The 12,314-nt window shown below is 43.8% G+C and overlaps 2 protein-coding genes across 2 annotated transcripts in view; one reads left to right on the top strand and one right to left on the bottom strand.

Moving 5' to 3' along the window:
- Positions 1-12,314, bottom strand: part of ANXA13 (annexin A13) — a 52,410-nt gene that overhangs the window by 27,131 nt on the left and 12,965 nt on the right. Inside the window, exon 3 of the mRNA XM_077764399.1 lies at positions 1,786-1,861. Within this exon, the coding sequence (XP_077620525.1) occupies positions 1,786-1,861 (76 nt within the window). The remainder of the gene's footprint in view (positions 1-1,785; positions 1,862-12,314) is intronic.
- Positions 7,886-12,314, top strand: part of FAM91A1 (family with sequence similarity 91 member A1) — an 83,587-nt gene continuing 79,158 nt past the window's right edge. The window contains exon 1 of the mRNA XM_077764388.1: positions 7,886-7,906. The gene's annotated coding sequence lies outside the window, so the exon portion shown is untranslated. The remainder of the gene's footprint in view (positions 7,907-12,314) is intronic.

The following is a 12,314-nucleotide window of genomic DNA, read 5'->3' as shown; positions in this document are numbered from 1 at the left end:
AGGTTTAAGGCATTCTCTTCAGAGAATAACTCTGAGCTTCAGCATTCTCTGCTAAGTTGTTATAATACAACTTTATAGGGGTTGTTGAAAGGGTTACACAAAATGATGTGTGTGTTGTGCCTAGCTTAGTACTTGACACATAAAAGGTGCTCAACCAACAGCAGTAATCAGCTCAGCAGTGGTCCCACCTTGAAGCCACATCCAAAAGGGAGAAGAAAACACTGGGTGACTTTGGCATTCAGTAGGTACTCCATATGTGTTTAGCCACTGAGTGGCTAAAATCATGGGGATGTATCATTAACTGCAGCTGAGTTATACCCACACCCACTTTGCTCCTGTCTCCAACCCACATCCAGGTGTCAGGACCTCACTCGAGAGGCAGTAGGGAAGCACCTGTGAGGCTGGCTCAGCCACTCAGTAAAACTCAGAACTATAAACATCCTGCCACTTTCAGGCAAGCATGGCTCCCGGCAGCTGTTGTCCAAATACAACATGAGCCAGGTCAGGATGTGAGTGAGAAGCAGTTCCTCTCTGCTGAGCTTTGTCTGATGCCCCCCCCCCCCCACCCATAGCAAGCAAGCTAGTTGTCATCCTTCATTTCTAGCTCCCTCTCTCTCTGATTTATTCAAGAAAAGCTACTATGTAGAAATCTCTTTTATCACTCTCCTACTTGGCCTTCTCCAGCCCCAACTCCCTTGGGACTTCTCCAACATTTCTTGGGCAAGACAGACTATTCTATATTCAGATAGTTCCTTATGTTGAAGCAAAATATGTCTTCTTAGGACTTAGTTTTTACTCTGGAGTCTCAAAGAATTTACAGCCATATTTGCTCTATCACAAGTACCCATTCCTAGGAAAGTAAATCTTCACTGATTTACTTCTAAGTAAAAAATCTAGCACTTGTTTTTGCAAAACAATATGCCAAGTGAAAGAAGCCAGACACAAAAGGTCACATACTGCATGATTCCATTTAGATGAAATGTCCAGAATAGGCAAATCCATAGAGACAGAAAGTAGATTGTGATTTCCTGGGCCTGAATGGGTGGGGAGTGGAGAGTGGATGCTAATAGACATAGGGTTTGTTTTGGGGGCAATGAAAGTGTTCTGGAATTAATAATGATGGTTATTGATCCTGTGAATCTACTAAAACCCAGATTTCTGGGACCAGGAACGTTTTTCATCAGTGACCTCCTTAGGTCTCAGAGCCTCTCTTCATGGCCTTATTCCTGGATGCTTTCCCCTTCATCTTACCTTGTTACTGGGGTTACCTTATTCCTGATCTCTTTCTTAGTCTCCTATTCTTGGCCATGCACTTACCTGAGGCATCGAGGTACATAGCTTCTCTAGCCTTGCCTCTTGATTCTTGACCTCAACTACTGTTTTATGTTTACTTAATCTACTTCTAGATGCCATTCCCAGATCCCTAATCCAGCTCTCATCAGACCCAATTCCCCACCACCTCTCATGAAAGGGACCAGAGAGGCTTGGATGACATTAGGATTGCACGACTATGCTTCTCATGAAGTTTCTTCTACCTTAAGGTCAAATTCAGTGTCATAGTATCCAATTTTTAACTATCATATTGGATCTTGAAAAGCATTAGGATCTGATTATAGTTTGGGTATCTTTTACAAAGAGAACCCTAGAGGTAATTAACTTGGGTTAGCTTGGAATGTACAAGATCAGTGGGAAGTCATCTTCCTAAGATCATGGGAAAGATCATGGACAAGAAATCAAATTTAATCAACTTCAAAAGTAAATTTAAAAACAAAATATATTTCATACCCATTCCTTTGCAGGCTTTGTTCAGCATTTTGACATAGTGATCCATATCAAAACCCTGATGACTTCTTGCTTTGGCCTGGAGAAAATAATTGAAAAGGTGAGTGGACATTATGGGCATTCTTGAATTATCTCTGGCTGATGTTGGCAGCTATTTAGAAGACGAAGAAGTCATCCAAATGGGGGACCAGCTGCCACTTTATACACGGGTACATGTGGAAATCAGCTAGGGAAGCTCTGGCCCCAGAGAGATGACTGGTACTCCTTGGAGCCAGCTGGCCTTGGATGACCACTGAGAATGAGCCCCTCTGTTCATAAGGACAATCAGCCTGGCCGTCTCTGGGGTGAGATATTTTGACATCAATCCTACCTTTGTGTGACTGCATCTGAAACAGAAAATAATACAGTGGGCCAATGTCCCGGACCCTCTTGTTGTGAGGCACAAGTGTGTCTAGGGAATATGTGTTCCCAGGCAGAAGCTGAAGGTTCTAGGATTTTATTACAGATCCATCCATTTGGTGACCTGGGCTAAAGGTTTGCCATCCACACAATGAGAGATATAACATTTAGTTTGCCAGAGATGCCTATGGACCAGAAACAGCAGATAGAGTTACTGGTGTTTACTGTTCCTTGGGGAGAGAAAGTTTTGTTCAAACACTAAGTTAGTGTTTCTCCTTATACTTCAGTCATTGGTATAATACATGCACTAATTTGTCCACAGCAACCTAAGTCTATGTTATTATTATCTGCTTATTATGATTTTTCTTTCAGCTGACCTAGCTGGTTTTTACTTAGTTGTTTTTAAAAGGAAATTTTCTATTAGCACTAAATGGAAAGCAATATTGGTTACCTAAACAAAAGCAGCATAATAAATGCATCACTATTAAGAATGTAAAGATGTGAGGTTAATTGCAGTGACACAACTAGTAGTTTTGAATCTACCCTGCATTTTCTCAGTCTTTGCCTTTCCTCACAGAGATTCTCTTTGATGACATGTGTCACTTATTTCCCATCCTTCAATGAAGGAGTGATCCTGCTACTGTCTACACCACCTACCCGATTCCCCTCTCCCGGTTGTCATTTCCTTTGGCTCCCACTGGGAAGGAATAATAAACCACATAGGCACAGTAGACATATTGCATTTATTTGTCTGGCATTGCTATTCCTTTGAGGGGGGGCTTCTCTTTCCCCCATTTTACGTATTTTCATTGGAGCTGTCAGTCATGAGGCTTGAGCCTCCTTGTCCTGCCCTTGGGGGAGCACAAACCCTGTCACTCTGGCAATTGTGACTAGTTCAGGAGTGGGAGTATAATCCAAGCAGTATCAGAGTCTTTTCTTTGGTTGATATTGAGATAGAGACAGAAAGAGATGTCTTCTGACTGGGCTTGTTCAGCTGAAAGAGTGAGTCTAGGCCTGGGTTGCCATTTTATCCTCTGCATGAAGGGACATGAGTTCAAAGTGAAGCAAGGCAGAGACAAAAAGAGTGGAAATAGAGAGAGTGAAAGAGAGACTGAATATCATTCTATAAATCCTTGGACACAGCAATGCCTGTTTCCTAGCATTTCCCATTTTTATTAATAAACTATTATGTTCTTGAAGTTAGTAAGTTGGGTTTCTACCCTTGCAAACAAAAGTGTTCTGACTGATATCCATGGAATAGAGGAGTGCTGGCTTCTAGGCCTTTCTTAACAGAGAATCATGTAATTGCAAAGCCAAAGGGACCTTCTAAGGCTTCCAGTCACCTCTCTGCCTTCTGGGATCACTCCATTGCATGGCCCCTCTTGAAGTATCTCTTGCTGAAGTATGCTGGAAGGGGACTTACATCTGTTGAGCACCTGCCACATGCCAGACAATTTCTTCGTTTACAGACCTTTCTTCATTATTAACCCAGAAGAGTAGCCATTAGGAGTCTAAACTCACAGAGAAGATCATCTGGGTTCAGGCCCGTTAAGTAAGGATGGTGTCTGAAGACTTGGGGAATATAGGACTGCACCCAGCATGGTTTGCTTCCGAACACCCATGCTCTTAGTCCCAGGCATCATCCTGCTCTGTGCTCTATGTAGGATTGGGGCCTTTATATTCAGCACTTTTTCTTCCCAAATTTCTTGTGTGGTGTGAGAAAGCTATCTGGTGCTGCTGAAGGCTTGTTGGCAGGACCAGCAACATAATTTGCAGAGCTCAGTGCAAAATAAAAATGTAGGGTCCTTGTTCCAAATAGATTTAGAACTTGAAATGGTGACATCAGAGCACTAAAACAAGTGAGAAGCCTTTCTGAGTGCTGGGCCTGTGCAACTGCACGGGCTGACACTACGAAGCCCGTCCTGCCTGTTGATCAAGTTCTCTGAATGTGGGAATGTGGCAAATGGCAATCTCAGAAGAGTGAATGGCATCTTTGCTTTCCATTAGAAGGATTTTGTGAAGGGTTCGGGTAGTGAGGTAGGATTGAACTGGAGCAGCAGACATCTCCTATTAACAAGCTGATTCATAAATTGTTCTGTATGTTATTTGAGCCTCCTCAGTGCAGAGAATCTGGTGGGGCACTTACATCTGCCCCACTTCACATAAATTGAAACAGAGACACAGGGCTCTGCGAATAGCTAGGGAGGCCGTGCCCTGGCTGAGGGCGGGGGGGCTGGAGTCCAGCTGGGGTTACATTTGCTAAGCCAGCAGGGCTGCTTCTCCCCCAGAGAGACTCATTTTTTTCCTCAGTTGCACAGAGATGCAGCCAGGACTTGCAGAAGCCCCGTGGAGACTTGCTTAAGGTCACCTGGCCAGGTGATGGCTGCGTGGGAGCCAGGGATAGACTGGTTCTGTCAAGTATGAAAAGACATTCCTGTCTTTTGTCCCCTTACTATTTTAGTAAGGTGGATCCTTGATACAAAAATAGAGTTAAAGGAGCTGAAAAAAGGGGATAAACCCTCTGAACATACTAGTTTATCCAAGGCCAAAAGATGAAGTGTCATTTAGTCCAAAAATAACAGTGCTATCTGGGGGGTGGGAGTGGCCAGGGCAGTGGGAGAATGTTGAACTACAGGTTAGGAACAAAGATGACATTGAGACAGCTTTTTCTTTTTTGCTTAATTGAACATGCAGCATTTTCTTAGTGAGACCCTGCTGGACTTCTGACCTACAGAACTGTAAGGGAATACATTCATGTCATCTTTAAACAAATGCACCATAAAAGTCTACATGAGACACACGTCCATCTGCTATCAGGCAGGTGGAAGTCAACAGTTCCCAGATTCCTTCTAAGGACCACTCTTAGCCATGTTGGTTATCTTTCCTAATCCAAAGAGTCTTATTCCTCATAACAGCAGGCTATTTGATGTCAGAATGAAGAGATCACATGATAGGACTCATTTAAAGACAAGGAGGGAAGCGAGAAAACAGTCTGTTAGGAATTTCCCCTTCTGCGTGGCTGGGACTGCCTCCACAAAGGACATATTATTCATCAGTGCCGCCCAGTGTTGATGCAAGGGGTGTCCTTGGCTTGTTCTGATGAGCTGGGTAACCACCTTCTCTGGAATGTATGTGGAGTGGACATTCCAGCGTTCATTGTTCATTGTTAGTGAGCCAGGCAGCTGACTTCGGGACCTCAGGCCCATTTGCCCATCAGATTTCATTTTTGAAACCTGAGGCCACTGAGCAGAACTTCCACATAAAGCAGGTCTGAAGGAATATGAGCCAGACCCAGAATGGGGGTACGGGGGACTCCAGTATGAGGACAGACAAGGCTGTGAGGATGTGGGTTGATATACAATATTCCACTTGCTTTCAACTACAGGCAAAATAGAGGCAGAGCAACATTCTTTTTTTGTTTTCTTTTGATTTGTTGTTTAACAGCATTTACACTGACACTCAAGGGACACATTAAAAAGACAAGATGTCAGATGTTAATAAAAATGATTACAAAAGTCTGGGCTTTGAGCCCACATGAATCCAAGTTTGGATGTGCGTCCATCCCTTAATAGCCATGTGAACTTGAGCCATTAACCTCTAAGCCATCATTTCCTCACCTGTGAAATGGGGGCAACCTCTGCCTTGTAAGATTTGAGGCGTATGTGAGATAACATTTCCAAGGCCAGATAGATAAGGAGCCACAGAACTGCTAATCTTTCCTTCTGCTTCTGTGGGCCATCTCTTGGTTTTTTTGTCTTACAGTGATGTTAGGTTTTCCATTCTGCATGTTTCCACTTGATAAGTTTGTAAGATTTACATCCATCTACCTATCTATCTGCCTATCTATCTATCTATCTATCATCTATCTATCTGAGAGATGTCTTCCAAACTTGAAATTGTGAGATATAGATATATCTCCAATGCCCCAAACTGGATTTGAATCCCAGAACAACTGCTATTACTCATGTGACCTTCGGCAAGTTTGGGAGCCCCTCTGTGCTGTGGTTTCCTCATGGCAAAATGTGGACAATAATAGTGTCCGCTCATAGGTCTCTTACGAGAATTTAAATGAAGTCATTCATACAAAGCCTCTAAAATGAAGCCCAGCAGAGAGCATGTGCTTAAAAAAATGTAAAGGATTAATAATGGAAGGCAGATCAGCAAAGAACCTTCTAGAATATTTTAAACCCTCTCCTGCTCACAGGGTCTCCACCTTGTAACTGGCACTCTGAGGGTCTGTTTTTCATTGATCACCTGCAGTTTGGCTCTAGAGCTCCAAACACATAGTTCACACCAGGCAGTAAAGTGGTTTGCAATTCAGGCTGCATGGAGTCGGTGACGGGGATGACACGCAACACCACATTTTGTTAACTGCCTCATGTGACTAATGTGATGACTGGCACCTCATGGAGTGTGAGGATCTCACTGAAATGCAGCCCTGGTAGCGTGCTTGCCAATGTGCCAGTCGGGCTCACAATGGAGGCAAGTCCCATTCACTCTACAAGAGGCACTGCCTGGTGCAAAAATAAGCTGGGAACTTTCAGACTTGTTTTTGCTTCCTTCCAGCACATCTACATGTCACTTCTCTGCATCTCCATGTGCCTGCATCTTAAACAAGGAAATGAACGATCCATTTTTCTGGAGGGAGGAGCCATACAAAACAAACTGAGATGCTGTGAACTTGGAGGCAGTGTCACCTGGGCAGAATGAATGCCAAAATCACCCACTCTGGGAAATGACTCAGAGACAGGCCAACTTCAGCACTTCAGGTGCCTAGGAGGGAGGCTGGGTCTTGTACCAAGTTCGGATACTGCAGCCCCTACCCTGCCCCACCAGCCAGAAGGGCCAGAGTGGAGAAACAGATACCCAACCAAAGGCTTCTGTCCTGGTGCAGTTTGAGGAGAGCTTAACAATTAGGATCAAAGGGACCATCTTAAGAAAATCTTCCTCCAGCTTGCAGCAATCTCTGGGGATGGAGTTTGTGAAAATTTAGCTGAGGGATATGATAGGCAGACTGTTGTTCTGTATTGTGTGGTAACCAAGAAGTTCCAGGACCCAGCCTTAAGCACACTCCTATTTAAGGACACTCCCACTCATCAGTCCTGGTGACCTGATGTATTTGGAGAGCAAGAGCATCAAGACTGGGAAATAGGAATATTCTTCTCATAAGAGACAAGGGAATTAATTAAAAGCCAATATGCCGCAGGCAAATTAGAATCTCCTCTGAATGGTTCCTCCTCCCTGCCCACTTCCTTCTTCTTTCCTCTTTTTTTCCTCCCTCCGCTTCCTTCATCAGATAAGTAGTGAAGGTCTGCTGTGGGACCAGCACTGCCCTGGTGAGGAAGACTTGCTTGATGAAGCTCAGGTCTTGTTCTCAGGGAAGTAAACATGCAAGCAGATCAATGACAATTGCGTTTACAATAGAGCGCGATGTTTACAGCAGGGCACACGATGGGTGCAAATAGCTGAGAGGAAGAAGAGGAATTTTTAGGGAGGGGTTGACATTTGTGCTAGTTCTTGAAATCTGAGTTAAGAATTAGGCAAGCAAAATACGTAGTATGTACGTACACACACATACGTAGGTACGTACATAGGTACATAAATAAGGAAGGGTGAAGGTGGGGGAAGGGCACCGCAGGGAGAGACTACAGCAAGACAGTCTCTGGGGCTGAGCACGTGTGTGCCTACTGTGACCTGCCGCTGAACTACTGCAGAACAGACGTGAGTGAGTGACGTCAGCAATACACAACAACGTAATGTGGCCTTGGGAGTAGGGCCTACAGAGTTCAGTTATGCTTTGTCCCTCGCTGGTTGTATGACCCTCCCCCGCCCCAGGCAAGCTGACCCATCTCTCGGATGTTGTTGTCTCAGGTTTAAAGTCGAGGTGCACCTGCCCGTGGGTAGAGTGAGGTTTGGCTGCAGTCGTGTTTGGGATGCAGTGCCAGGTTACAGCGAGCACTTGGTTGGTGGCACGTAGGAGGTGCTCAGTGACATATGGATGTAGGGGTCATTTGTAAGCCCTGAAGTATTATCAAAATGTAATGGGAGTGGCGTTTTGTTTGCTCTTTCCAGTGCAGTTCCCCAGAAGCCCTGGCTTGCTGCAATTTGCTCGGTAAATATTTGAAACTGGTTGCTTGGTATCCCGGCACTGAGACAAGAAGGCTCCAAGAAAGTGCTGGAGAGCAGAGGGCAGAGGGCTCACTGTACACTGATCTCAATGGAGCTTCTGTTGGAGCCACCATGAAATCAGGAGGAGGCTGAGGAGATTAAAAATGTGGGCCAGGATTAGAACCAGGTGTTGGCCTGGGCATTTTACGCAGGAGCAAGGTGGAGGCAGGCAAGAGTTGTGCTGGGCAGAGCCTCAGCCATGCCTGAATTCTCCCCACCATAAGCAGTGACTATTGCCACAGCTAGTTAGTCGTACCTTGAGCCAGTGTTGGCAATTTGGGCTAAACTTGCATAGATTTTAAAGTCACAGAGCTAGGGAAACTGAGGTCCAGTTTGGGAAAGACACTTCTTTGTGGTCACATTGGTATCCATCCCGCCAAGGATGTCTACCCTTGACCCTGGCATGATGCTGTTTTTCTCTCCTTACCCTTTCTGAGGCTCTCTTCTCCATCTGAAAGATAACAAGGTCTTGGGGGTTGTTACAAGGATATGCGCCAAATGAGCTTGGCAGGAAGCTGGGCACGTGGTGAGTGCTCAGTGTTATTTTTATTACTTCCTCACATCTTGACCTGATTCCTATGGAGTGTTGAATGAGCCCCTGAGATGTTGCTTTGTGTGGCACCTTTAAAATAACTGATTACATAATTTTGTCCTAAATCAGAAACCATTTTGTACTTAATAGATAAGTAGTAAGCTGGGCCAAGAGTTGAAGAGAAATTTAAGGGATTAACATTTAAAATTGAGAATGACATGGGGCGCCTGGGTGGCTTAGTCGGTTAAGCGTCCGACTTTCGCTTAGGTCATGATCTCGCGGTTCGTGGGTTCGAGCCCCGTGTTGGGCTCTGTGCTGACTGCCAGCTCAGAGCCTGGAGCCTGTTTCAGAGTCTGTGACTCCCTGTCTCTCTGACCCTCCCCTGCTCACGCTCTCTCTCTCTCTCTCTCCTAGAAATAAATAAAACATTTTTAAAAAATAAATAAAATTGAGAATGACAGCAAAATACAAAGCACTTACTGTGTGCCAGGCACTGGCCAAACAGCTTAATCCTCACAAAAACCCTGTGAGGTAAGTATTATTACCTCCGATTTTGCAGTTGAGAAAACCAAGAAACAGAAAGATTAATAAGTTGTCTGACTGTTCAGTTACTAACTGATGGAATTCTAACCTATACAATCTGGATGCAGAAACTCTACCATTGACTTCTGATTAACCAAATTTTGTTGTCCCTTTCAAAATTATTATTTTTAAATTTAATGATAGAAAAGCTCAGTCCAGCTCTTAGAATGCTAGTATTTTACAGACACACTGGCTGAGACCTGTGATTTGTCCATTGATCAGGAAAGCCAAGGACCCCTTACAGAGCTGTGAGATCAAGAAATGCTCTTGATGAGACAATAGGAAGTGAAGTGAAAAATGAAGGCCAGCTACCACTATTTGCAAGGCAAAATGGATAGCCTCTCCCTGTGGGCAAAATATATGTGCAGGAAAGGCATTGTTGTCAAATTCTGCTCTGAGTATCTTTTTGAGGCAAATAGAATCATGTTTTCTGCTTTTCATCTGTAAACTATGACTAATACCTGTCCTATGTAGCAAAATCTTGGGAAGATGAAATAAGACAATGTGATTCATTATAGCCGTATTCACAATAGCCAATACAGGGAAACAAATTAAGTGTCCATCAACAGATGAATGGATAAAGAAGATGTGGTACACACACACACACACACACACACACACACACTTACATGCAAAATGAATATCACATATAGCTGGAATCTAAGCCAACTTACAGAAACAGAGACTAGAATGGGGGAGGGGGAAAGGGAAGATGTTGATCAAATGGTACAAATTTCCAGTTATAAAATGAATAAATTCTGGAAGCTATTGGAAGTTATTACTATAGTGATTATAGTAATAACACTGTGCTATATACTTGAAACTGGCTAAGGGAGTAGATCTGGAATGTTCTCACCACAAAAAGAAATGGTAATTATGCATAATGCAGGCGTTAGCTAAGGTTATAGTGATAATCATTTTGCAATATATAAGTGTACCACATCAACACATTACCTTAGTGGAGAGATCATAGCTAAGGGACTGTGGTGTGCCAGGGGGTTGAAATTTAGCAACGGCAGTTTGAAGGCAGAAACTCATGAGGCAAGCAGGATGATCAAGGTTTCCAGTATGTTTATTCCTAGGGGTGCCTGCTTTCCAGCCTGATAAACTGTCAAATGTTTTCATAGGTAAACTCTCATTTCTCCCTATCTGCCGGAATCTAGGCAAACTGCTGATTTGTCTTATTAGGAAGGGTTCATGAATGTTCAGTGGGGGAAGAGGAGGGAGAATGCTGCAAGCAGGCTCCTCACGGTAACTTCCTGAGTCCTCAGAGGTCCCAGGGGTTTGGGGGTTGACAGCACTGGTCTCATGCTCCTCTATTTCTTAAACACCTGGTTGCCCGCTATTGAGTCCACTGGCAACAGTGGAGAATTTATGTACTTAAGGGAATTTGCTGGAGCTATATCTCCTCTCTGGAACCATTTATGACCCTCTTGGGAAAGACTGAGGACTTTCTGCTAGTTGGGCCTAAGTTGGCCATCTGAGGGGTTCCTAGGACTTGAGATTTTCAGTGCTAACACTGTAATGGTTCCAGGTAAATCAGGACAGTTGGTCATCCAAGCTGGAGCTGACTTTGCAAGCTTTCAAGAGCCAATTGTGTGCACCTCTTCCCAACTGTGTTCAATGAGGTCATGTTAGTAACTTGAAATCATCTGTGATTTCATATTTATACTATGGAAATTAGCTCATGACACAAATTGGGTTTTTGTCCCCTCCTCCCCCCCCCACCGAAAATCTGGTTGTGAAACATTTTCTGGCACACCAGTTTCTCCTTTGTGCTTATACTCCATTCTAGAGATTTCTATTAGATCTCCTTAAGATACATTGTTATAATTATTCACTAGTTTATCTTCCTCCCTAGACTGTAAACCTCTTGGGACCAAGAACCATGTCATATTCTTTACCATATCCAGGACCTATCATAATGCCTGGAACAATACAGACACTTGGTAGATGTTTACATATTGATGGACGCTCATTTGATATCTCTACAGCTAATGGGGCATTTATCTTCCCTTCTAGAGGGGGGAAGAGTCTTCTTCCTTTGTTTTGTATGTTACAGAATATGCCACATCTCTTTTCCTTGGCATCCTGGTCTTACTCTAGTTTTATCAGTGTCAGGGGTCAGTGGCAATAGTGGGGACAGAGGAGGGAGAGAGTGGAATTATCCAATTAGACATCTTGAACTGATAATGATGTCAAGCCTTCTAGGGTAATGAAGCAGAGAGAGTGATAAAAGAAAGGAACAGTAAACTTAACCAGGACACTTGGAGAGTTCAACTGGACCTCACTTGGAGGCTTAACAGGAAACACAAATGAAAGTGAACACCTAAGACTTTCAGATCTGGAACGGTTTGAGGTAAATAGAGATTGGTGCTCTTAGACTTAAGACCTATGGAGGAAATGGTGGACTCTGAGGAAGATGTCAGGAACAAAACACAGATGGATAGCTTTCAACACTGGATACACATCAGGATAATTTGAGATAGGGTTTTTAAAAATTATTTGAGAGAGAGAGACAGAGACAAGGACAGAGAGAGACCCTTAAGCAGGCTCCACGCTCAGTACGGAGCCTGATGTGGAGTCAATTAGATGGCCTTAGGATCATAACCTGAGCTGAAATCAAGAGTCAGACACTCAACTGACTGAACCACCCAGGCTCCCCAAGATGTTTTAAACAAATGGCTAAGTCCCAACCTGATCCTATTAAAGCAGAATCTCTGATATAAGTATTTTCAAGACCTACCAGATAATTTCAATGTGAAGCCAGGGTTAAGACCCACTGGTCTGACAGAAAGTAGAAACTTTACCATTGACATCCCAATGAATCAAAGACAACTTAAAAATGTGC

This window comes from Crocuta crocuta, unplaced genomic scaffold (genome assembly GCF_008692635.1).
Source record: "Crocuta crocuta isolate KB4526 unplaced genomic scaffold, BGI_CrCroc_1.0 scaffold260, whole genome shotgun sequence".
In the NCBI taxonomy this organism is placed as follows: domain Eukaryota; kingdom Metazoa; phylum Chordata; class Mammalia; order Carnivora; family Hyaenidae; genus Crocuta; species Crocuta crocuta.
This window is presented reverse-complemented; position numbering and strand designations above follow the sequence as displayed.